The following is a 27,909-nucleotide window of genomic DNA, read 5'->3' as shown; positions in this document are numbered from 1 at the left end:
TTACATAGGCCGTTCACTCTATGCAGGGGTGTCGCGAGGGTGGTTCCAGTGGAGCATGACCTCCGGGCGCCAAAATGGACAGAGGGCGCCATCCAGGGCTCCCGAATTCAAGGGACGCTGCACAGTATGACGGCTGCCTGCTAGTTTTATCTCGGTTAGTTTGCTCTATATCCTAAGTAAGTTACGGATCTGAGATCCATTTCTACATTACATGCTCCCTCAAGCTGCCCAGATTGTCTCCCCTCCGGCCCACCCTCCGCTGTGATCATATTCTGTCACCTCCCCTTTCCTGCAAGATTGATTACATTCACTTCTCACCTTTTTAATTCCCTCCACTCTCTACCCTGTGATCGTCTCTTTGCCCCTGCCCACTCCTTTCTTATTGGCTTCTGTCACCATCCCTCTCCTTTTCTTATTGACTTCTGTCACTAGCCCTCTCTGATTGGCTTTTCCCTTCCCTTTTCCATTCTTATTGGCTTCTGTCACTTCCTCTCTCCTCTCCTTTTCTTATTGCTGCTGTCACCACCCCTCTCTGATCGGCTCTTTGCCCCTCCCCTCTCCTTTCTTATAGGCTTCTGTCACCACCCCTCTTCTTTTCTTATTGGCTTCTGTCACCGCCCCACTCTGATTGGCTTTGCCCTTCCCCTCTCCGTTCTTATTGGCTTCTGTCACCTCCCCTCTCCTCTGTGATCCCCTCCTTCCTTCTCTCCTCATTATTCATTGTGCTTCAATTGACTTAAAAGTGATACATCTGAGGTAAAATCCTAAACTTCAATTATAAGGAATGAGTTTAAAAAAAGTCACTGCTTTGCTGTGTAAAGTAATGGAGGTCAGGCATAACCACACAGTGTTATTTGAAAGTTCTTTTAAAAAATATTAGGAGACCTGAAATAATAATAATGGTGGTAGACAGAACATGACATGGTTAGTAGTACTCACATTAATATAGGTGCAATGTATATTTGTGAAGTAGGAGCATAGCTGAGAAGGGAGCTTCCCATAGGTGTTCCCACTCCAGTAATAGCTGCTTGGGGCAGTAATTGCAGTAATAAGCTGTGCACCCTGTGGAATCTCACTCTAGCACATGTATTCTGACAATTTAAGTTAAATGATCAGAATATATAATACAATCTCCTCTATTGACTAATAACAATGATGCTAAGGAGATAAAAGTCAGATCCTAGGTGCTATACATAAATAAAACAGTGCAAAGGAGCTACCCCTTAGTGTCAGATAGTGTATCACCGAAGCATTCTATCCCCCCAATGGGACCTCAATGCCCAGCGTGATACTGACACTGTTTGCTGTTTTTCTATTCACTTCAGTATTCTCCTGCAGGCTGGCCATATCCCACTGGCACAGTTCAGTACGGGGATGGGGGCGCTATGACATGCACTTTCTCCGGGCGCCATGGTTCCACGATACTCCTCTGACTCTATGCCTCACTTTCTCCGCCCCTATCCTCTCGGTGCCACCTGTAACACACCCCTCTACTGCCTATGGCTTTTTTTGTGTTTACAGTTTTACCCCACTCTTTTCTACCATGAGCACACACAGTATGTCACTCTCATCTGCTGCCCGTGTAACCTAGTACTGCCCCCTGCCCACAATACCCAGCCCACCTCCCCCCTTCTGCTGACAAGACCCGTCCCCAGCACAGCACATCGGGGGACCCAAACACAGCACCAGGACTTCGGCACTAGACCTCTAGCCTACTGTTCCCGGCCCCCAAGCGCAGCTTCTTCCAGTCACGGCCTGCACTGATTTTTAGGGTTGCGTCGTGGATGTTTACTAATTACTCACCTGGTAAACAGGGCTCCCCAGTGCCCCCTAGAGGGGCATAGCACACAGGGTATGTATATATGTGCTTACTGCTCACCAGGTAGGTCGGACTCCTCACAGTGTCCCATATAGTGGCACACAGTATAAGAGAGCACAGCACAGAGTGTATACAGGTATATATATATATATATGCATATACACGTACGTACGTACATATATATATATATATATATATATATATATATAAATAAATACTTATTTCAGTAGACAGTGGTAGAAGTGGATGGTGTTCATCAGCCGGCCGCCAGTTGCTTCTCCATCAGTCTGCAATCAGTGTATGACACTCCAAAAAGTAGCTCAACTCATTCCAGGGTGATCCTGGCAGCCGGCATCAGGTCAGAGACTAAAGCCGGCCACTGGGATTACCGTGGCATGAATCACACGACCTTTCAGTGAAACACTGACAGCAATCAGTGTATGTGTGGTCCGCAGCCGCTTGAACTCCGGGAGGCACCCCCCACTGCTGCTAGAGCCCGAAGCATGTGCTCCAGTTGCTCTGCCCTCCCTATGCCCCTGCATACAGCACAGATTGGATCCCGAGTTCCCTCATCAGCGATCAGCATCATGGATGTGATGTGTATGCAGAACACAGAGCCGTGGCAGCTGAGACCCTATCTAGGAACAGGTGCCATTGGACACTTTGCGGGGGCTCTCTGTTGCGCCCCCTTCTCTTAATCTGGCTCTGGTAGTAGCCCAGTAACTTAACAATGAAACCACAATTCCCTTCCATCTTCAATAAGCTGGCACACGCATGCACTGATTAGCAGCAAGTTGTAAGACTACTCTTTAGCTGGGTACACACGTAAAGATTTTCTGTCCAACCATCCAACTAGTTGATTGGTTGGAATGAAAATCTGGTAATGTATGAAAGCAAATGACAATGGACAAAAACTGTTGTTTGAACAAATTGTTTAGATCAAACATTTAACAAACTTGTCTGACCGACCATTTTCATCTGTTTTCTGGCATTTAGGAGCAAATTGCTGATCATCAGTTACTCCCATAAGTTATCAGATTTTCATTCCAACCAATCAACTAGTTGGATGGTTGGACAGAAAATCTTTACGTGTGTATGCAGCTTTACTGCTGCCGACTAGTGTCGTTGGGAAACTCAGCATCACTCAGCTGCCCCAGTGACATTTTAATGAAAAAACACTTACAAGAAAATATAAAATATAGGCATCACATATAGCATAGTCTTCAAATAAAAAGCATACTATACCATACTAGACCAGCAGGCACATAAGCAGCTCATATATGTGGAGAGGTCCCGGGATATCCCCTTTCAATCACTGTAAAATGTCTGCCAGATTGGAATAATATTCTGTGGTCACATTGGCTGACTCATCTTGTTTGGGAACGTAGTAGCTGCCACGGGATGCACTCAGGAAGCCAACAGTTGAAATGCCAACCGCCGGTTAGGTTAGGGGCTCCCGGGGGGGACAGGGTTAGGCACCCCCCCTGGGACTGTTAGGGTTAGGCTAGGGGAAGGAGGGGTTAGGGTTAGGCACCACCCCAGGAGACTTAGGTTTAGGGTGCGGGGACGGAGGGTTAGGTTTAGGCACTTAGGGGGGGTTAGGCACTAGGGAGGGAGGTTAGGGTTAGGTACTAGGGAGGGAGGTTAGGGTTAGGCACCCCTAAGAGAGGGTTAGGGGGGGACAGGGTTAGTTCTACTTACCTAAATCCCCTGTTGTGATCCTCACTGCTACCGGTCTTCCGGCGTCGGGATTTGAACCACCGGCCATGCTGATTCTGCTGCCACTACTACTGTACCTATTACTTATTACCTCGTTTCCCCGTAAAGACAGAAGTTATTACCCAAAAAATCTGTGGCCTATCTTTCCTGAGGTTTTTCGTTAGACACTTCTAATTGCAGGTGAAAGAGAAATAAAAGCTAATTTTGGGAAATCTTCAAAGAAAACAGCAACAGTATTACATCAGGCATTTTGATTATTGTGATTGATTTTTAAATTGATATTTAAAAGATAACTGGACACATGATATGAACTTGTATTATATTGTTAGACAGAATGCATTGAGGAATGGGACCAAACCATACCATGTGCTTATAGGGCCTGATTCAGCAAGGATCGCAGTTGCAAAGCTACACGCAGGCAGCTTTGCAATTGCAATCCCTGCAATAATGCAAATGTAGCAGGAGGTGTATGACACCCCCTGCTGCATTTGCGATCCTAGCACTGCGGCTAGGAGCACCATTGTGACCATTGGTGGTTGATGGTCACGATGGTGGACAGCGCCCGGTGGCTGGACATCTAAGTAAGCCTCAGCTTACTCAGGCTGGCCGGCATGTGAGCCCAGAAGCCTGCGTACATCCACGCAGTCTCTGGGCTGGCCACTCCTGGAAAACGCCGGCCGCCCCCGCACCGCCCCTTAAATGCCTCTGCCTGTCAATCAGGCAGAGGCATTCAAGGGCTTGCGTGCGATTGAACAGGACCCATTTTGCACACTCGCAGAATGGGTCCTGCGCACACGCAGATTCACGATTATCTGCACTGCTGAATTAAGCCCATATTCATTTTCATTTTACCTCTGTCCCTGGCTGTAAAAAGCATTTCATAGCTAATACATTTTTTTGATAAATAACGCATTTATATCTTAATATAAATGATACATCGACAACAACAAAAAATGTTAATAGAAAAATGAGTCATCATAAGCACATTGCAACTTACCTAGCACTGGTATTGATTTCTGATCCCTGAAAGCCAAATTACATAAATGTATAGAAAGCGGAACACAAAATGAGCTGGTATTCCAGTGAAATTACACAAGCGTTTGCATTAAAAATGTAGCTGTCAAGTGCGGTTATTAAGTGCTCCGTTCTACACACCTGAGCTCACAATGCTTTGTACACTAAACATTACATGCAATTTATCTTCCTGATTTTGCTCCCTTAAATAATAACAAAGGAATTGCTGATATGACTGTTTACGAAGCTTACATAAACGGTATTTTCAGAGAATAAATGATTGTTTTTGAAATTGTTTATGAAATTAATGGAATAAAAAAAGAAGAAAAATGATTCCTATGCATAAACTGGTAAAATAGTGGAAACAAAAATGTCTCTTTATGTTTTGTAGTCAGAGCTACCTACAAGCAGCCAGTGAAATGCCAGCAGCACATGTTCTGGAGTCTTCAGTGAACTATAACTCTCCGAAGTTTCGCTCACGGAACCAGAGCTACATGAGAGCAGTCAGCACGCTCAGCCAGGCCAGCTGTGTCAGTCAGGTTAGAATTTAGGCTTTTATCAGATTGCCTCCTCTCCCCTGTGTTTATGCACTTCTCCAAAAGTGATTTCCTAACTCCCTTGAATTCTCTAATCAAGAAATGATTAAATGATTCTGCTAGCAAATATCAAACTGTGGCAAAAAAATGGACTAAGAAGAGACCCTTTACTATTTTGAAGTAATTAAATCTACGTTGTTTTTTTTTAACACAGTTGCCAGGTAATAATTCTGTGAATTCTTCCATATTCCACCCAGTACTACTAAAGCTGAGAAAGCAAGGTGTGTGTGCAATGATAATACAGATTGTCTTAGATCTTGCCGTCTTTTTGTTTTCAGTTATACTCTAGGGGTTAAATTTACTAAAGTGAGAGTTTTAGAAGTGGAGATGTTGCCCATAGCAACCAATCAAAATCTACTTAACATTTAACTAGCACATTCTAGAACAGGGATGGGGAACCTCCTGCCCGGGAGCCTTATAAGGCCCTCGTTATCATTTGGTCTGGCCCTCGAAGCTTTATTCTGCTAGCCTCATTTGGCTAGCAGGGTGCCTAGAATGGCCCACTGCAGCCAGAATCTATGCAGTAGTGCCATCTGGAGCGTCCTTAGGATGCTTCAGACGTTCACACCACTGCCCTTACAGCTCCCCAAAGCATCCTCAGGATGCTCCGTGCATTGCTGTAATCACCAGCGATTGTGGTACCGCCCCATGTGATGTCACGCGGAGGGGGCATGGCCTTAACCAGGTCTGCAAATAATGTTATATATATTAAAATGGCCCTCGGCAGAAAAAAGGTTCCCCACCTCTATTCTAGAAGATAATAGCTAGAATCTGATTGGTTGCTATGGATAACATCACTACTAAAAACTCTTACTTTAGTCAATTTACCCCAAGGTTTTATTTACTTAGGAGTCTATTTATTAAGCCTTGGATGGAGATAAAGTGAACGGCGATAAAGTACCAGCCAATCAGCTCCTAACTCACATTTTTCAAACACAGCCTGTGACATGGCAGTTAGGAGCTAAATGGCTGGTACTTTATCTCCGTTCACTTTATCTCCATCCAAGGATTAGTAAATAGACCCTTTAATAACATTATCCTGAACATGCTAGGTAAAACTAATTTGCATTGTTTTCTTACTACTTTGCTTTCTCATCTAAAATCTATATTTTATTATCTACAGATTTATATTTAATGTTAGCAAAACATATAATTTTGTTGATAATACATCTATTGTTTACTAATAAACTAAATAAACTCTAGTAGAAGCACTGTGTGCATCCTACATGCCTCTTCCCTGCCACACTAAACCCCTGCCCCCCAAACTGGCTTCTTACCTTGGGGCACATTTATTAACAAGTTTTATCATATGTGAGTGATAAAACTTGTTGCGTATGATAAATGGTGCTCCGGCCAATCAGTTCCCAACTGTCATTTTTCAAACAGATGAAAGGAGTGATTGGCTGGAGCATCATTATCATATGCAACAAGTTTTATTACTCGCGTACGATAAAACTCGTTGATAAATGGGCCCCCTTGTGTGGAGCAATATTGCAGCAGCAGCAACTTCTTCTCTTCTATCAGACTGGGAATGGGGCGCTGGGCGGTGACATCATAGCCCAGCTACACACTGCCAGCCCTACACCATCATGTACAAGCAGATGATGGCAGCTTCCCACATCAGCAGTGTGGGGACAACGCAAGGAAAATAAAAACTCATTCCTGCTTTGGGTAATTTCTAAACCCTGACTGTAAGGTGACTGCTTAGATTTGTCTACAGTAGCACTGACCCTGAATATAAAAGGTACTGATTAAACCATTAGTTTTATTCAGTATCTTACAGTTTACCTTTTACAGATAATTACCTTTATATTTTAAATAACCTTTACAAATTGTATTAATGGTTTGATGATTATCATCTTTTTAATTTCTTAAAAAATGTGTAGAACATCCCAAAATAATGATAAATATATTACAGCTGAGCCACAGGGTGGGTAGCACCCATCCACCCCTCAATCCGGTTCTCCCTGCTACTTGCAACTTGTGTAACAGTGTATCTCATAATACAATCCAAAATTAAATATGTTTGCACTTGCTGAAAATGTGCAGCCATTACCTATTTGCCTCCAATTGGCTATGCCCCCCCCCCTACCCCAAACAATGTGATAGTCGGATGTACTCAGGAACATAGCACAACTACACTCTCTGATCATTTCCTTTTATAACTATATTCTGTGTTCTATTTCCAGTTTATAAATGTTTGCTTCTGCCTGCTCATGTGGTAAATCACACTGTCACCCGGACCGTGCTATAAGTTAATGGAATATGTATGCTCTTGTATTTCTATCTTGAGCATTATATTTTTTGTCATTTTCTATTTGTGCCAGCTGGCCACCAAGGCAGTGTGTTGTACACCATAACCAATTTATCTAACTTATTTACACTTCATATCTTCATGAAAGAACCAGTGTCTACACATCTTAATACAGTATTTATATATAGCATTCTAGTGAGGGGCATAACACTCAATCGCAGTTCTGAAAGCCCCAACATAGCTTCACTGTGCATACACAAGAGAGCAGATAAGGGGCCTCTATAGCAGATGGACCAGCAATGCTGTATTACTGTACAGCACACTCACTAACAGGCCCTAGTCACATGCATTGCTTTGAGGTTAGTACCACTGACCCAGCTACCTATGTACATATACATCCCTTCTTTTACCCATCTATGCATGGTTTATGTCTATATATGCTCTATGTAGTATAAGTTCAAAGATATTGCAGTACTATTGTATTGTTTTATGAATACTGCTGATTTTCATTTTGAGTTTATACTCATGCACATGATAGAGACAGGTAATAGTGTACAGCTACATTCATCCTCTGCTGTACAGAGAGGATAATAAAGGTAACTGCAACATTCCATTTAACACGTCCATCTAAACAAAATAGTTTTATCTACTTTTAAATATCACTGTGACATTTTGAATACTGTGTTGAAACTTAAGCATCTCGACAGACAACAGCATGTCATCAGCAGAAAATGGCAACATAACAGGAAAAAAGTTTAATGGTAGAGGGCTAGCAGGGAATAAAACCACATTGCATAGCCCCTGCCCTGGGAGACTAAAACTGCCTGCACTCCCACCTCTAGATCACCAAACATAGGGCCTGATTCAGAGATGGACGCAGTAAGCACAACAGCTGCGTCTCTGGACCCCAAATGGCTGCAGCCTGTCAATCAGGCTACGACCGGCATAGGGGGTATTGCGTCCTGCACAAGCACCGTAAAGAAAACATTGGAGATCTACAGTATGTAAACCATCGGTTTGCGTACATCTCTGAATGAGATACATAATTAAAACATAAAGAACTGCTGCAGCAGTACTATTTCTAGAAAAGCGCAGACACTGACTGCTCCGTGTAATATGCAGACATTTTCCAAAGAGGGTAAATTATTATAAATCTTTGCTTCACACAGTGTGATAGATGTTTGGAATTCCCTCTGCTGAAATCTTGCACTTACTCTTGTATTTCATTATATGTAAAGATTTCTGTCACTAATGAAACAGCAAATGTGACTTCTGGACAGGGCTGGCAACAGAAATCATGGGGCCCGGTACACATTTTTTTAGGGCATCCCATCCCCATGTACCTGCAGCCAGTCCCCTGTCAGTGTCCCTGCGGTCAGCCCCCTGTCAGTGTCCCTCCAGTGGCCAGCCACCTGTCAGTGTCTCTCCAGTGGCCAACCAGCTCTCACGGTGTCCCTGCAGCCCCAACACTTACCATGCTGCGGCTCTTCTACTGTCTGCTAGCAGTGCCAGTGCATCGCTAGCTGATGTCATGCACTGTGCTGCAATAAACAAAAAAAACTTTATTGTATCAGCCACCACCGCTACAATAAAGCTACATTAGTACACAGACTCCCCATATGAACCCGGCCTGTACCTGCCTGCGTCCTTACTGACCATGCAGCAGCACAGGCAGTGATCAAGTGAAGTATTATCTATGGCCACCTACATCCCCGGGGCCCGGCACAGCTGTGCGCCTAGTCCCCCCCAGTTACCGGGCCTGCTTCTGGATGTAATCCACCCTAACTAAGAAATCGCATAATTATTTCCCTTGGGGGTCATAAACCAACACCACCGACTACCACTAACCCATTATAGTTGTCTTCCAATATGTTTTGCTCATTTTCATTAAGATGAACTTAGTTGATCTACATCACAGGTTCTCAAACTCGATCCTCAGGACCCCAAACGGTGCATGTTTTCCAGGTCTCCTCACAGAATCACAAGAGAAATAGTTAGCTGCACCTGTGGAACTTTTAAAATGTGTCAGTGAGTAATGAATACACGTGTGCACCTGCTGGGTGACCTGGAAAATGTGACCTGTGTGGGGTCCTGAGGACCGAATTTGATAACTGCTGATCTACATGGATATAGGCAGATCACATAATAAATACAATATGTAACTCATGATCTTAAACCCTTTTACTCCCTCTCTGACAATAAGTGCTGAATGCTACTGGGCAGTCTGGTAGTGAACAAGGAAATACATATTACATTGCAATAAGCTGTATTGTTTATCAATTTCAATTATTATATTTAAAATCAAGTAGACCCTAATAATCTTGAAAGCTTTAAACTTAATTGTAAAAGATATGATTTGAAGTTTTCTTTTTAATGTTACCAGGGTAACTGAAGTGAACCTGCGGGGACGATGGAATTTCTTAATGGGATTGTACATGGTAATTCCATTAAGATCTCAGTGAAATCTAACAAGAGAATGTTTTCTTCTTTTTTGCAGGATTTCCTCATTGAAAGTCTGCAAGAATGCTTTACCTCAAAGGATTATCCTGAGATCAAGGTGGCAGTACCCTGTATATTCCCAGGCTAGGAGAAGTCTTTACTTCACTGTTTTCAAATCTAAAATATCACCTGTGTTCATTTTCGACAGCTGTGATGAACTTATTTCACTGCTGTCTGAAACCAAAGTAGCCTATTGTGCATATCCCAAGAGCAATGGCTATTTGTGTCATACATAAATACACTGCAAATTCTGAACAATGCAACAGAAGCAAGTAATACCTGTTATACAATAATCTAAATTATAATATGTCATCATTCTACTAACTTCCATGTCAATTTAATCATTATGAGACTCATTTTGAGGTGGACTCGTTTGTGCCAAAAGCGCAGGGATAAAGATAAAAAGCTTATGATACATGCAATTCAGAATAAACACCTGCACTAGGATATGTGCATCCAGAGATTTAAGCATATCATGATGCATGTTCAATACACCATTCATCATCACCAACTTGATGATGAATAGTGTTTTAGTATAAAAATAAAGGCTTAAAAAACAATCTTCAAATAAAAATGGAGTGCCTCCTGCCCAGTTCTGGGGGAGACAAAAAGTGTGGGTCCCTCGCCTACTGCAAAAGCTGCAACTCCAGCTGTAGTCTAAGGCATGCTGAACTGATCACACTGTAACAAGGAACCCACATTCTGGGGTCACCATGTCAGGCGGCATGACACTGCCTCAGCATGTTCAGCTCTCAACTGAAGTCCTTAACAGAATCTCCCTGAAAGCACAGGGGCTCCTCCCAACACCCCTACTGGTGGATGCAAGCCCTGGCATTTCTTGTAGAACTAATTCCAGAGCCATAGCTATGCTGGCTACCACTGGGACCTGTACAGTATAAGATAAACAACAAACACCATGAAACGTGAACCATGAAAATTTATAAACTTTAAAAGAATATTAAACTGTAATTGATCTTTTCCCTACATTTAATCCATAAGGACAAAATAAATAACCATATAGATGATGCCTACTTCTCCTATGTAGCCTGTTGCAAATGACAGGCCAGGAGACTTATCACCAACTAACCAATATAGAGCAGCTTCACTCAGAGGAGAAAGCTTCTGTGGTTGGTTAGTAGCGGTTAGATTCTCCCCTCCCCATCCCCTGTACTGAAAAAGGTTTTCCTCTTCCAGTGTGGCTTAGGATGTGGCATTTCTTTACACACTGATGGTCATCATTGTCATGGATCTTTGTTCCCAGGGTAGTGGGCTGGCAGGATACACCTCCTGAGAAACTTATCTGTGGCTGTGTCCAACTCTATCTTCTCTAACTAGAGGGCAATTACATGAACGCACATTTCTGTACTTGGCCTACTTATTCACATCCCGTCCCTCCCCCGTCCCATATAAAAGGAGGTGCATATCAGTGATACACATATTTTGTGCGCATTAAAAAATATGTTATGTAAAATATACTTATAAAAGTATTATGTCCTAAAAAACAGGGTTTGTGTCCATCTCTAAATGAGGCCCTTTATATTTAAGAAATGTTCACACTTTTAGTATATAAGGAATATTTTTTAAACTTATTTTTAGCAGCAAATGGCAATTTATATTTTACATTGAAATAAAATGGTATATATGCTGCTTTCAACATCTATACCGGCAAGTTTGAAAAGGGAGTGACATTCGCTGGCAAAGGGGTTACTAAATAATTTACTGTCAAACAATAATACGCTCCTTTCTATGGCAGTGACCGCCCCAGGTTTGTTATTTTATCAAAGCCGCTGCTGATAGTTGTTAAAAACATAGTAAGGGAGCACTAGCTGTTTGCAATGGCAGAATTTTGTGTATCAAGTATGCATCACAGCGAAACTCCCATCACATCGCACATCTCTTCCTTGTCATTTACATTCATTGTATTGTACTGACATTATAATACTTTATTTATGTTTGTCTATGCAACAATTTTCTGTTTAAGATATTTTTGTATCTTTCAAAACTGCCCTTGCTGTGAAGTTCTTAACACTTGGCCAGGACAGTAATAATACATTAGGCCAAAGCAAGTGTTTTACTGTAATATACTAGACAATCAATTAAAGGAAACAATAGAGGTAATTTACTATGTGTGCAAATGTGTAGTACCCCTATAGAAATATCTGATTGGTTGCCATATGTTTCTGTTCATTTGCATTTTGATAGCAAATTCTCTCTGATGTTTCTCTTGGTAACATAAGAATTCTTCTTCTCTGGGAGTGATATGACATAGCAACTGCCATCTTGGGTACTCTGAAGGAAAGAAGAAGGGAATAGCCTCACAATGTAATTAGATATCTTTAGTAGATCAAAATTCCATAGCATCCATAATAAATTACTTGGCAGCTTTAAAGAAAGTCTAGACCAGTATGCCCTGAATAATGGCAAGTTGCCTTTGCGAGACTCAATGCATCATTTACATTAAATTGTTTATTGATCGGTTATCTCTATTCCCTTCTTCTGTTACAGACTATGAAATCATATCAGACACATTTGTTTTACTTATTTCTCTTTTTAGCACAGAGCCTGATATAAAGAATTCCTTTTCTAGGTTCAAGCATGATTACTATCGAAAAGCACCATAAATGACAATTGCAGATGTTAGATTTCAGCAGGATGTTATTGGCAGCAGTTTAACCTACATTGTAATAGTACATTTTACAGTACATATTTACTGTTAGTATTAATAATACAAATTGTAAACCCTGACAAAATTGACTTTTTTAATCTAGTATTTTTTTTTTTTTTTTTAAATAAAAGCGAGTTTTGAACATAGTTATTCTGTTCGGACAATGAATTAATTATATATATATATATATATATATATATATATATATATCAATGTAATAGCCTTGGATTTATTGGGGCTCTTTATATCAATTAGATATTCCTAGAGATAATTGTACAGGTGTTGAGTGTCAGACAACTCCCATCTTCTCATCAGCATTCGGCATACTGGGATAGCTGTCCCAACATCAAGGTCTCCTGTTCCTCTAGTGATAACACATTTCCTCACTTTTCCCATTCTACTTTAATTAGACCATATTTTCTCATCATGTTCCTTAGATAAAACAGTGTTCTCTGCTGTAATTGGAATGATTGCTCCTTGCTATGATTTGCAGTACCAACACTGTGTGTCCTCTTCTTCCAGATGAGTGAAACAGAAATTAATGGGCAATATGAGTCAGTGTGCGAGTCAGTTTTCAGTGAAGTTGACTCCCATGCAATGGATGCTTTAGATCTGCCGGGATGTTTCCGGACTAGGAGCCACAGTTATTTGAGAGCAATCCAGGCCGGCTATTCCCAGGATGATGATTGTGTTCCTCTAATTTCATCTTCCAATGCCACTTCCACAGCCAGGTCAACAACAGGTAAACAATGTGTTATAATCACATTATAAAAGACATATTATAAACATATTCATATATCTATTACCTGTAGAATAATACATATTTATTATTTGTCATGTATAGAATGGTGGCAGTCAATATATGTGTGTTGGGGCTACAGTGCTTATGTTCTCCAGTATGAAGGTACAGTACGGTGTATTAACTAAGAGCCTGGGCCGTAACTAGCTATGGGCGACAGGTGCTGTCTCACAAAGGATCTATGGGCATCACCGTCACTGCCCCACAGCCCTTGCTCGTGGCTAGCATGATGCCTGGACTGGCACCCTGCATCCAGGATTGCTGCTGCAGCACCTGCGGAATGTCCTGTGGATGCTCAAAATGGTCACCCTGCACAGTATATGCAGCCGATCAGGTGTCTTGAGGACGTCCGGTCAGCGCTGCACTTACCAGAGCTGCTGGTCGCGCCCCCTCTACGCAACATAATGACATCATGCGTACACTCAGTGGCGGGGCCGGCACAGGGCACAATTGTGCCGTGTTACGGCTCTGTTAAGAGCATATCTGGTGAAGTGGGATCCAGCCAGAATGACAACACTCGCAGTGCTTGCAGTAGGGTATGGTCAGTCACAAGTGCTACGTATAGGTCCAATGTTACTCGATGTTACCGATTGTTTCATACTCTTACTGGAGATGACGTATGTTACTAAGGAAAAGTAGGCATCTTGTGTCAGGCTGGTGGGCGTCTAAATACATACCGCAATCACGCGGCAAGACATAGTGGGCGTGCTAATGTCTTGCTAGCGATCGTGGGATTTGCATACTTTGGCTGCTGACAGCTGCATGCGAATGCATCCTAGCGAACAGAACTTAACCCTTTCATACTGCAGCGCCGACCCAGGATATTCCCGAATTGGCGCCATTCACACCGGAGCCCGGTCTGCCGTGACCCGGTTCTTCCGCATTGCAGTGGACACTTGGAGATGATGTCATCTCCAAGCACCACTGAAGCCGACCAATCGGTCAGCATGTGGCATGATCCGGGTCATCGTGACCTGGATCGCGCCGTTTACACTGCATGGGTTTCACGGGTTGTTTTCACGGAGGAGGTTAGACCCAGCGGGGGAATAAGACATGCAGCACTGAGGAAATCCTTATGGATACCTCTGCTGCATGGGGAAAAGTATCACTTTTCCAAAAAGCTGACTCCGCAAAAAGAGCAGCTTTTCGGAAGTGATACTTTTGTTAGGGAGTAATGATGTAAGGCTTTGAATAAATCTTTGATCTTGCAGCGAGTTCAACTTCAAACCATAATTATCACATGTGATAATTATGTTTTGATGATTGCATGTAATACCCATAAGAATATATATACAGTACATATATACAACAAATATCAATACCTGATATAGCTGAATAGCACAAAATGATCCTACTTAACTCCAAAATCTAAAGTTAATGGAATGCCGTGCACGCAGGCAGCTTTGCAATTACGTCCTTGCTATTATGTAAATGTAGCAGGAGGTGTATGACACCCCCTGCTGCATGTGTGATCCCAGTACTGCAACTGAGGTCGCAGACTGGGATCTCCATCGCGACCATCAGTGGTTGATGGTCGCAATGGTGAATGGTGCCAGGCCGCCAACCGAGTAAGCCTCAGCTTATTCAGGCTGGCTGGCTTGTTAGCCCAGGACACTTTGTTGGTCGACGCAGTCCCTGGGCTTGCCACTCCCAGAAAACGGGACAAACACCCCCCCGTTTCCGGGAACGCTGACCACCCCCTCACCACCCCTTAAATGCCTCTGCCTGTCAATCAGCTGAAATGGGATAAAATGTCTCATTGTGGCTGTAGCACAGTTCAGACACCAACTGTCATCCCAAGTGCTGCCAAACATCACTGGCAGTTGGTGTAGCACCTCTCTTTGAATAGTGATGGAAGGAAATTTGTTACTTCAGAGGTGAGAGAGGAAAATGTGTTACTACACAGGTGAGGGAAGGGAATATCAAATGTTTTACTACGGGGTGAAGGAAGGAAATGTGTTACAACATGGCAAGAGAGGGGAATGTGTTACTACAGGGGTGAGGGAGGGATTGTAGTTCTACACAGGTGATGGAGGGGAATGTCGAATGTGTTACAACATGAGCGAGGGAGGGAAATGTGTTACTACAGAGGTGAGGGAGTGGAATGTGTTAGTGAGGGTAATGTAGCAGTGAGGGAGGGGATGCATTACTATAGAGGTGAAGGATTAATGCATTACTGGAGTGGTGGGATGGAAATGGAAACAATAAATATCTAAGGTCTACCCACGGGAAAGTGAAACCGGGTACATCAGCTTTTATATATATAATTATGTTATAACAACCGAGTGGTACACAAAGATGGTGTCCATGCATATGCAATATAGGCAAGCGGATACAGGAAGTGGGGCGGATGTGACATCTCGGCCAGATAACCGTAAGTGTTTGCGAACTCCGGTCACCGGCATTTTGTTTAGAGATATGCGCATTGCAAATTCACCAAAAGATGGACATTATAACAAAAGCATGAGCCAAGGAGGTATATAACATATGGCCAGAATTAATATTCCATCGGAGTATGTAACGCAGAGATTTGAACCGCAAGTGACATCATGATTGGTTTCCAATTAGCTCTGATATGTTTGGGTATAAAATCTGACCTGTCCCATACAACACAATCCCCTTGATGAAGTCCAGAGTGTGACGAAACGCTATGGAGCTAACCTTGCCTGCTTACGATGAACTTTATGAGACTAAGATAAGAGATTTAAAAAAAACAGATTGTATATTTATTGTCTTAAGGTTTTAAGATAATACTTTCCATATATTCTCTAACAATTTATGGTATTAAATATATATTAATTTTATATATTTATTTATTTTTATTCTTCATAAAATCGTTTATTGTATACTCTTGTTTTTTATTTAATTTATATATATTAATGTATATGAAATATCTAGTATGTGTATAAAGTGATTGTAATAAATGGGTATGTTTTAAGATATCAGTCATATAGAAAGTTGTTTTTATATAAACACAGACGCTTGCCACTTTATATATAGTATATTTAATATCTATTTTTTAAAATTCAAAATATTGCACTTTAGCACTTTCACTGTTGGTTGCATGTTTTTTGAAAATATCAACAAATCATTGTTTTTATACAAGGTATTTTTACACCTAGCACTGTTTTGAGTTCAACACTAGATGCATTTCTTTATCTTTGTTTGATGTGATAATCAATGTTCCATATATACATTCCAAACACCAGTGGGTGCTAATATCCAAGTATATCGTTATACATTTTCTCCCATGGCTGGTTAACCACTGCCCTATTCCTATTGGACACAGCTGCCACCTTAACATAAACAATATAAGGGGGTGTATTCATAAATTTTTTTCTGAGACTTTCCACATCTTAAATATTTACTAATCGCAGATATATCAACCATCTGGGGCACCAACTGTCACTTCTTTCACACACACACATATATATATATATATATACACGATTGGCATGACACTTCCAATAACACACTTGCATCTGCTGCCGGTGCCCTCACAGAAAATAGAAATAGTAGGTCCAAAGGTGCTGTACTCCAGGCATAAATATTAAGGAGACGACTACCAATATTTTGGATTAATGTTTCAGTTCTTTGTAGAACTTTTGTCATAGTCTCTCCTATACCCTGACTATTTTTTATGAATATGCACTTTATTGTTGGATGCTTTGTTTGGATCCCTTTTTGATCAATTAAAAGCTTATCATTTTTGTATTTACTGAAAGGATGTGCCGGCTCTTTCTGCTCTATACAGAAACATTATATGTGATGTGCACTCCGTTTTATTAATATTGGAGAGTGTGCTGCTTGGCTCATAAGCTATACAACAACAATTTTATGCTAGTAAGCACCACCATTTAGAGTTTTTTTTCTCTTTTTTTCATTTTTTGGACTAATATATTGACTTTCACCCAATGCCTCTCAACAGCTTTCACCCAATGCCTCTCAAAAGAGGACTTCTTTTATCACAGCTATTATGGGATGTGCAAATCACATCTGAAAGTTAAGAACTACCAGAAGCATTACAAGACATGGGCAATACATTTATTAACAGAGGCTATCCTACAGAAGAGATCCAGGAGGCAATAATACACTATCTCGACTTGACTCAGACACAAGCACTTGTGAATAAAAATTGCAGCCAACAATTGTACCATATGGTATTCACGTCCACCTTTTCTATTGCATCCAAGCATATTCATGAAGCTGTTAATAAACACTGGCACATCCTTCAGTCTGATGAGACTATTGGATAATTTTGTCAGAAACCACCACTTTTTTGCTACAAGCGGAGCAGCAATATGAAGGACATTGTTGCTAAGTCAGACTATCATGGCTACAAACACATTTGTGACTCCTGAGGAGAGGCAGGCTTAACAGGCGGTACGAACTGAGGTGTTTTAAGGAATGACTTTCTCATGAAATAGCACCGGCACACAATGTTAAAATTAAACAGGATTTATTCAAAGACAAAACTGTGTAGAAAAGTTCTAGATATTCAAACATAAAGTCCACATAAAGCAACGTTCGTAATATCACGACAAACAGGTGCAGGGATTAGCCCCATGAAGAACTAAAGTTCCAATAACACAAAGTTCATAGCATACACACAAGCAAGTATGGGGTTGAGCCCTTAGACATGGCTGAAATCCGGTAAGCGGAGATGCAGGGTTGAGCCCCAGGATGTGAATGAAATCCGGTAAGCGGAGGTGCGGGGTTGAGCCCCGAGACGTGAGTGAAATCTGGTAGGAGGAGGTGCGGGGTTGAGCCCCGGGATGTGACTGAGATCCGGTATGAGGAGGTGCGGGGTTGAGCCCTGGAACGTGACTGAAGTCCGATATGAGGAGGTGCAGGGTTGAGCGCCGGAATGTGACAGGGATCCGGTATGAGGAGGTGGTGGGGTTGAGCCCCGGAACGTGACTGAGGCCCGGTATAAGGAGGTAAGGAGGTGCGGAGTTGAGCCCCGGAACTTGACTGAGGCCTGGTATAAGGAGGTGCGGGGTTGAGCTCCGAGACGTGAGGGAAATCCGGTATGGAGTTGAGCTTTTATGATGCAGTTGACAACTGTTGTTTTAAGATGAACATGGTGAGGCCATGAATCAATAGCAGAGCTGGGCTAATAGTACAGCGGAGAACTAATAGCAGAGTCAGGCTTGGTAAAACAGCAGAGAGCCGACAGCAGCGCTGGGCAGCCAAGAAACTGTAGCAGAATTGAACCAGGAAAAGGCCAAAGCATTTGGAAAGTCCACAGCATATACCATGCGCAGCGAGGATCTGGCAGGAGTCCAAGGAAAACCTGAAGGTAACGTTGCACAGACAATAAGGCTCAGTTAGTAACAGACTTTTATACCAAGTGCATGTAATCCATTGGAAGTTCAAAACATGTGACTCAGAAAGAACCAGGTTTGGGAGACCAAGTAATCACAGACCCCAGCAAGCTGACGACGCCCAAGGAATAGAAGATCATTTTAACTCTCTGCATACTGCATGCGACAAATGCCAGCAGCCCGGAAGGATACTCCAGCGACCACAACGGAACCTCGGCAAGTGTAGTTTATCTTTATACAGAGATACGGTTCCGGTTCTGACACAGACCTTGGTCATAATTTAAAGAATAAGAACAATTGGCTGCAACCTAAAAATTGGGTCTTTCACATATCAGGGCTGTATTAACTATCAGTTCTTCAGTGTTGGGACACATTTTGTGAATCTAACGATACTGGATCAGAACCTCTATACACTCCATCCTATACCTTCTAATATCCTGCCTATACGTTCTAAGGATGACGCTAATTTGCTTACGCAGTCATACAGTAAATAAAGACTTAAGACCTGGAATCTGTGGTTCCAAAGCACAAGTATTATTCAGGTGAAAGTACAGTCAGTTACACGCTATTGATCCAGACACAATTCGGCGCAAAGGAATTATACAGTACAGTATACATACGCGGTGCTTCCGGACCAGATGTTAGGCATCAGCAAGAAACCCCTCGTCTATCAGCATTCAGCACGCAGACTAAAGACCTAGTGTTGGAGCACACATATTTATACCCCCCAGGAATAGACAACACAATAGAGAAGTTTGTTGCTGATGCTATCGGTACCCAAGGGGGATACATCTGTTACAGAGCATTTAACAGGCTGATTCAAATAGACACAACCCAGCCTCCAACAACTGAGGGTCCCTAGATTCCCGTCACATGCAACATCCTAACAGTTATTCATATCATATACATTTTGTTGCTTGAAGTCTCTGCGGTCCATAAGTTGAGAATGCATGATGCGATCTCCCCATAGATAATACCGAAATACTGTGGAAAGAGTACGTATCAGTACAAAACCAAACACGGCTTACTTATCATGTATAAAACCTTAGTTACCAAACAATCTTTATTTCATAGCATTTATACTTAATGAACAAGTTTAAATCTTATACCTTAGAGCTTATGAAACCTTGTATGTGAATATGTAATGTGTGAGTATGCGGGGTTTGATATAAAGACGCTAGTTAACTGGGGACAGATGCGTGCGCATTTAGCTTCTAAACGGTGTTTTCATATAGGATCTTATGCATTCGCTAATATACGACTAGTTAACAGCGCAATTGTGCGTATTACTGTGTATATGAGAAATGATGAAAGATGCAATCGCATGGTGCTAATAGTAATCTCGTCATATGTACTTAATTGTGAGTTTATCTAAAATGGCGCTGGGGCGGCCATTCGCAAAATGGCGTCTTGCGATTTCATTTCCAAGATGGCGTCTTGCGGCCAGTCACAAGATGGTGTCACCGCGATTCAATTTTAAACTGATCTTGTCTCAGCCAATTATCCAGCTTTGACAGTCCACCCTTTGATAGCAAACAACATGCTATCACAATCTACTCTTTGAATTTATTTTAGGCTTACATTTACATATTATTTAGTGTTATTGTGGGATGGCACAAGGTGGTTCTTAATCCATCAATAATGTGTCTCTGGGTGGGGACATAAAACTACTATTATACGCACACCGCGGATCTTGAAAGATCATGTGAAAAGTGTGGGAATGCACCAGTCTTATAAAAGCAGTCTTGAAGGGGAATTGAGACTTTACATTATCTGAGGTGTTCTAAAAATAACATCTCAATAATACATTCTATGCACGTCTAAATATAATAAATCAAATTATGGTATTTCCTAGTTCAGGGTTGTAATGCAGTTCTAGATTTACCTCAGTATTCATATTGTCATTACTGACCACCATCATAGTTTCGTTCTTGCGTTTTACTCTATTTTTACATTTTCCACACTTCAACACAATAGGAACACAACGGACGCATATGCCAATTATTATGATGACAATTAGTATAAGGATCAAGAATTTGCCTATGCTAGCGATCACTTCCTGGACCCATTCCCCTGGACCTGAGAACCATTTTACTGGGTTCAGCCATGAAACCCATCCTTCTATCTTTTCCCCTACTTCAGCCACTGAAGCGTTATGGTTCTTCCAAAACTCCCATTTTAGCTGCAGAATTTCATCCATATTTTGGTCTATCACCTCCTTGGGGTCACTGGTATCATTGGTGACATAGGTGCAACATTTTACTCCGAACTGGGTGGCTAACGTTACACAATACCCTCCAGTAACAGCATTTAAATAATTCAACACTAGCCTGTGTTGCACCAGTTCTTTCTTGTACGCTTGCAATTCTTTCCTTGCATACCTTAATGTGTCATCGTACATCTCATTGATATTATCTATCAATTTAGCAAGTTCCTGAATATACCTAAAATTTAATGTACCCCGAGCAAGCCTGGTGGGATCCAGTGCGACTAAAACTTGAAAGCCATTTGTCTCACTGATTAACTGAGTGGCTTCATGCACGTCACCAGGTATCATATTTCTTTTGCCTCTGTGTTCATATTGTGTGTGAAGATATGGTGACGGTGTGTTTTTATGTATACCAAGCATTTCAACATGTGTGAGGGTCATAACTTCTGGGACTACTCTTCCCAGGTAACACAAACCTTTGGAATTCGGGGAGAGCCATTTATACGCTTTTCTTCCACATATGAAATATACATTATCAGGGAGAACATAAGGAATGGTATGCATCATTATCATTAAGCACATTTCCCTTGCAAACAATCTTATTTCTGGGTCTTCCATCTGGTACATGCAAGTTTCTGGCTGAATTATTTTAGCACAATAACCATTTGGCACCTTACCAATAATTTCTTTGGTGGAACTCAATATATACCGATACCTAAAATGTTTCCCACCAGATTTAATTGAGCATAACAGATCATGGTTTATGGGCTCATTATCAGCTCTTTGTGAGAAGGTCATCGTCTGATTATTCCCCATCACTTCCCAACTCCCGGGTTTATTGGGGTTGGTTATGTTTAAACACAAAGTGATCTATCTACTTGGAATTGATAGAGTTTGAAATGAGGTGGTTTGGATGAGAGGAACTTTCCATCCAATGTTTTCCCTTTCTGTAATTCTAAAATTTCCGTAATATTCAGCGGAAATGGCACCAACCCTACATTATGCTGTCCCTGTGGCACATGTGAACACACCCAGCAATTAGTTTGATGTAACACTTTGCCTACCATGCTATGATAATCCTCTAAAGGATACCCACCCCAGTACGGGATATATTTAGGTTGGCACCGTTGGATACAAATGAGGTTGTCTACCGAACAGTATTTCAAATGGGGACAGATTTAGAGGGGGTCTAGGAGTGGTCCTTATGCTATGTAGGACCAAAGGCAACGCTTCTGGCCATCCTAGTCCAGTCTCTGCCATGATTTTACTTAACTTATTTTTAATAGTCCTGTTCATCCTCTCTACCTTGGCACTGGCTTGCAGTCGGCAGGGGGTATGAAGTCGGCTATTAATACCCATCAGCTTACACATATTTTGAAAAACATCACCTGTGAAATGAGTACCCCTGTCACTCTCAATGATTTTAGGGATACTGTACCTGCATACAAATTCCTGAACTATTTTTTTGGCAGTAAACGCAGCAGTATTAGTGGCCGCTGGGTAGGCCTCAACCCAGTTAGAAAATACGTCAGTGCACACTAATACATACTTAAGGTTCCTGCAGGGTGGTAATTGGATGAAATCAATTTGTATCACCTGGAAAGGTCCATCAGTCGGTGGAATGTGGGACGGTTCGGTAGTTATCGCTTTCCCTATGTTCTTCCTCAAGCAGGTCAGACAGGACATTGCTATCTTTCCTGCTTGTGAAGAAAAACCTGGTGCGCACCAGTATGCCCTCACCAACTTGCACATACCCTGTTTACCCAGGTGAGTCAAACCGTGTGCTGCAGCCAGGCTGGGGTAATATGCCTTGGGGGCTACTGGCTTACCTTATCTGTCCCTCCAGAGCCCGGAGGACTCTTGCCCACATCCTTTGGACTTCCAAATGGATCTTTCCTGAATTGAACACAAATTTTGCATCTCAATTAATTTCAGCATGTCAACGGTTTGGAATGACATAATTGTTTCAGTTGGAGAAAACATTTTTAACCCTGCTGCCCATTTTGCAGCTTCATCGGCTCTGTTGTTGCCCAGTGACACCGGATCATCTTCACATGTATGGGCTTTACATTTATTTACTGCCACCACTTTGGGCAGTTGGATTGCTTCTAAAAGATGTTTTATGTGTCAGGAATGTGCAACTGGTGTGCCTGCTGCTGTCATAAAATTTCTCAGATGCCATAGAGCCCCAAAATCGTGCCCCACCCCGAACGCATACCTCGAGTCAGTGTAAATGTTAGCAGATTTGCCTGCTGCCAGTTCACACGCTCTAGTTAGTGCTACTAACTCTGCCACCTGGGCTTAGTGAGGAGGACCAAGAGGCTTAGCTTCTATGATGTCTGTGTCATTTACAACAGCATAACCTGTACATAATTCTCCTGTGTCTGTTTGTCTATGACAACTCCCATCCGTATAAAAAGTCACATCCACATTCTGTAAAGGTGTGTCATGTATGTCAGGTTTAGCAGTAAAGGTCTGATTCAGATATGTCATACAATCGTGCATATCATTATGTCTGCTGAACTCACCTCCCGCCAGCAACTCCTCTCCTTCCACCCTTTGTACATCATGTTGTACATATGGTAAATACGTTGCTGGATTCAGCGTGCTGCAACGTTTAACAGTAATGTTTGCTGGTGCGATTAGTGCTAGGTCCCATTTGGTTTGAGCTGAGTTCAACAGAGCAGATACAGCATGGGGAGTGTAGACAATCATATCATGACCTAATACTACGTCCTCACTTTTACTCACCAATAGAGCGGTAGCTGCTACACTTCTCAAACAGGTGGGGAGTGATCTTGCTACAGTGTTCAATTGGGCGCTGTAGTATGCTACGGGCCTACTGGCATCACCATGTTTTTGTTTAAGGACACCTGCAGCACAACCATCGGCTTCCGTACAATACAAATCAAAAGGTTTTTCATAATCAGGTATTCCCAATGCAGGAACTTTTGTCAGACTATCCTTAAGATTAAGGAAAGCCTGCTCTGATTCCTCTGTGTGTACAACACGATCGGGCTTTGAGGAAGAGACTAATTCCTGTAAAGGTAAGGCCAAAATAGAAAAACCTGGGATCCACATTCTACAGTATCCACACATTCCCAAGAAGGTACGAATTTGTTGTTGATTCTGTGGCAGTGTCATGTTTTGTATGGCCTGGATTCTATCCATTGTAAGATGTCGTAAACCCTGGGTTAGGCAGTGTCCCAAATATTTTACTCTGGATTGGCACGGCTGTAGTTTGTTCTTAGCCACTTTGTGTCCTGTTTGCGAGAGATGAAGTAACAAAAGTTTAGTATCATTTAAACATGACATAAATGAGTCAGAACATAGCAATAAATCGTCCACATATTGAATTAGAACAGATCCATTGGCAGGTTGAAAAGATTGTAAACAGTCGTGCAATGCCTGGGAGAAGATACTGGGGCTGTCTATGAAACCTTGGGGTAACTGTGTCCATGTGTATTGTAAACCTCTGTATGTAAATGCGAATAGATACTGACAGTCAGGGTGGAGAGGCACAGAGAAGAAGGCAGAACAGAGGTCAATGACAGTGAAATGGGTTGCATTTGGTGGGATCTGCATCAGAATGACAGCTGGATTTGGCACTACAGGGAATTGGCTCTCTACCACCTTATTAACACCTCTAAGGTCTTGTACCAGCCTATAACCCCTCCCACCACTCTTTTTCACTGGAAAAATTGCACTGTTGGCTATACTAGCTGTACGAACTAAAATTCCCTGTTGCAATAATCGCTCAATTATTGGAAAAACCCCTAATTCTACCTCCTGTTTTAGTGGGTACTGGTGAATTTTTGGAGCTTGCCTACCGCCTTTTAAATTTGCCATTACAGGGCTTATGTTTGCCATTAATCCAGTGTCCTGTCCATCCTTAGTCCAAAGGGAATCTGGAATTTGGGACAACATTTCATCTACCTGGGATGGATTTTCATTTAAACTTGTAGAGTGATACATTATCCTTAGGGGAGTGTTCAATATATCCCGCACCTCGTGTGCAACTCTCTCTGGGATATCTAAAAATACACCATCAGGGGTGCAGTATATAACACATCCCATCTTACATAACAAGTCTCTACCCAGCAGGTTAGTAGGATCCACAGCAGCCAGAAGGAAAGACTGCCTGGTATGCAACGGCCCAATAGTAACCTCTGTGGACTTTGTTAAAGGATAATGTTCCACTTTACCTGTTACACCCATTGTTGGTACTGTCTCGTCGGTCACCTGTAAATTAACGGGAGATTTTATCACTGACCTGGTCGCCCCTGTGTCTACACGAAAAGGATATTCAGTACCAGCTACATCAACCATCATGACCGGTTCTTCCCTAGTACTTCCCATTAACCTGGCTATCTGTAGACTACAGGTATGACCTGACCCCTAGCGTTGGCTACCTTTCTCCAATAAAGCATTTACGGCCACAATTGGAGCTGGTGCCTGCTAGACATTTGCTGGTCTCTGTGCATATCCCTTATGGGGATATCCAGGTCTTCCCTGACTTGGGGTTACTACTCTTTTTACTGTACAGTTTCTACTTAAGTGTCCTCTTTGTTTACAGTTAAAACATGTTCGTGGATCGGGTGAAGACGTGTTGTTGTGAGGTTTGAGCAGAGGGTAAAGGTGGTGGATATGGGTAAGGATAGGGAGGGTAAGGGTATTGTGGGGGATATGAAGTTTGTGAGTAGTATGGGACCTGTGGTTGTATCGGGTTAGTGGGATAGAGCTGTGATTGCTGTTGCGTAGGGTTAGTGAGGGCATATACTTGTTCAGATGTAAGTGTGTGTGCAGGTGCAAGTGTGTCTGTTGGCTGTGATGTTACCGTCATTCCCTCCAGAGCTTGGATACTGACAGCCATTAGTTTTTCGCTCTGGGCTTCTCTCTTCTTTGAGATGTTTTTATCATGTTCGATGGCGGTTTCTATGAGAGTATCTATTGTGAGTCCCCGCCAGCCAGGCTGTGAGGTCTGAACCCGGGTTTTTAAACTCTCTTTCAGACCGTCCACGAGTACCGTGACTATCATTCCCCTGTGGTGAGTGCTATCTTTAATATCTTCTATCCCAGTGTACTGGGTGATAGCCTGCAGTGCCCGGTCGCAATAATCTTCTGCAGATTCACTCTCCTTTTGCTTAATGGTGAAAATTTTGTTCCAGTTAACTACTACTGGAAAATATATACCCAATTGAGTTACAATGCGGGAAATGTTACCTTGGTTTACTTAGTCTGTTAAGGGAACGTCACGATCCAATACACAATCCGTGATAAATTTTGTCCCGTCGGTATTGCGTGATAGACAGGCCCTTAACACCACACACCAATCTTTATTAGTGGGCTCATGTGAACTACCCAAATTTCTCAAAAATCTTTGACATTTGGCTAGTTCCTTTTTGGGATCGGGGAAATCATTTATGATGGAATTTAGTTCTGCTCTTGTCCAAGGACAATGCATTACTACTTCCTTCGTGGGCACTACACCGTTCGCATCTGCATTTCCATTTGGAATGGTTATTGTCCGAATGGGATGCAGACGGGTAGCGCTGCTACCTTTGACATGGTTACCTGGCTGGGGGTTTAATCTGCTGCTGCTACGTATGGTATGAACAACTTCCTCTACGGGTGCAGAGGGTGTTAACACTTCCCTTGCCGTTACCGATGGAGATGGCGGCACCACTCGTGATTGTGGTGATTCAGCATCTATCATTTGCACAGCATGGGAAATGGCAGACATTACAATAGGCTCATCATCCACATCATAAACATTGTCTTTATGGTTGCTTGAGAAGGGTACAAATTACTTGTTACATTTTTATGGGTATTTTTGATAACTGTACTTGCACCTCCATCCACATAAGGTGGAGGTGGTGTGTGCGTGAACTGCTGCCAATACCTTCTACAACGCTACCTTGCCGCACGTGCGCGTCATTTTGCGGCTCGCTCGTATTGCAATTTAGCATCGCGGATACATTCTCTGGCAATGCGCTCACAACGCTAGTTTGCATCGCTTGCGTATTTTTAAGCCACACATCCCCTTCATGCTTGCCACAACTTTAAACATTCATAATATTTTACCTTTTTACCTCGAGAGCGCATCAGACTGATGTGGTCTCGGGACATTATTCAATACATCTTTATCAAAAACTACCAATGCTAGGAAATGGTACCGTACTTAGTATGCATAATACGACGGGCCGATCCAATCGGCGCTTCCATTAGCAGCACATCATTGTCTAACATCTCTACTGTTTGCGCAGCTCTCATTGGGGGAGATGTACGAAGGCCAGAAGCGGTATCAGCGCACGTTATGTGCGCTGATACCGCTTCTCCCCGATGTATTATCGGGGGCCTCGGCGGTAAATGACAGGGGCGCTATGCGCCCCTGTCATTATCGGCGCTGCTATCTACAAGATAGCAGCGCCGATGGCAGGGCTATGTACGAACGGTCATAACGCATGACCGTTCGGCTGGCTGTAGCTGTCGTTATTGACAGCTTCAGCCTGGCGCTAGCCTATCCCCACAGCAGGGACAGCGCTGTCCCTGCTGCGGCGGCTGCCAGCTCCATGACTGCATGCGGGGATCTCGCGATACTTGAGAGATCCCACGCATGCTCAGTGGAGCCAGCCGGGAAGAGACACAGCGCATCAGCACTAGGCTGATGCGCTGCTGTCTCTAGTGGGTAGCGCCGGAGGGGGGAGTTAACGCTCCCCCTCTCCGGCCGATGAGATGTTTACACATCTCATCGGTAGTGCTTCCTGCTTCGCCTCAGTAAAGAGGCGAAGCGGGAAGCGTTATAGCATTTCAGTAAAGATTTAAACTGGTGAAAGACAATCAAGATACTTTCACTTACCTATGGATGATTTAAAAGGCAGCGCCCACACACCTGGATAAGATTTGAAAAAGGCAACTTCCACACCCGGATAAGATTTAGTAAGGCAACTTCCACGCCTATGGAAGTTTGTATGTCGGCTACTTCCACGCACCTCTCTACAACAAAGA

At 42.6% G+C, this 27,909-nt stretch overlaps 1 protein-coding gene across 1 annotated transcript in view; it reads left to right on the top strand.

The window, feature by feature from the left end:
* Positions 1-27,909, top strand: part of DLGAP2 (DLG associated protein 2) — a 415,366-nt gene that overhangs the window by 234,197 nt on the left and 153,260 nt on the right. The window contains exons 4-5 of the mRNA XM_088479755.1: positions 4,944-5,091; positions 13,089-13,308. Coding sequence (XP_088335881.1) covers positions 4,944-5,091; positions 13,089-13,308 — 368 coding nt within the window. The remainder of the gene's footprint in view (positions 1-4,943; positions 5,092-13,088; positions 13,309-27,909) is intronic.

This window comes from Taudactylus pleione, unplaced genomic scaffold (assembly GCF_031769625.1).
Source record: "Taudactylus pleione unplaced genomic scaffold, aTauple2 ptg000244l, whole genome shotgun sequence".
In the NCBI taxonomy this organism is placed as follows: Eukaryota; Metazoa; Chordata; class Amphibia; order Anura; family Myobatrachidae; genus Taudactylus; species Taudactylus pleione.
The sequence above is the reverse complement of the archived record's forward strand: the minus strand, read 5'-3'. Positions and strand labels throughout refer to the sequence as shown.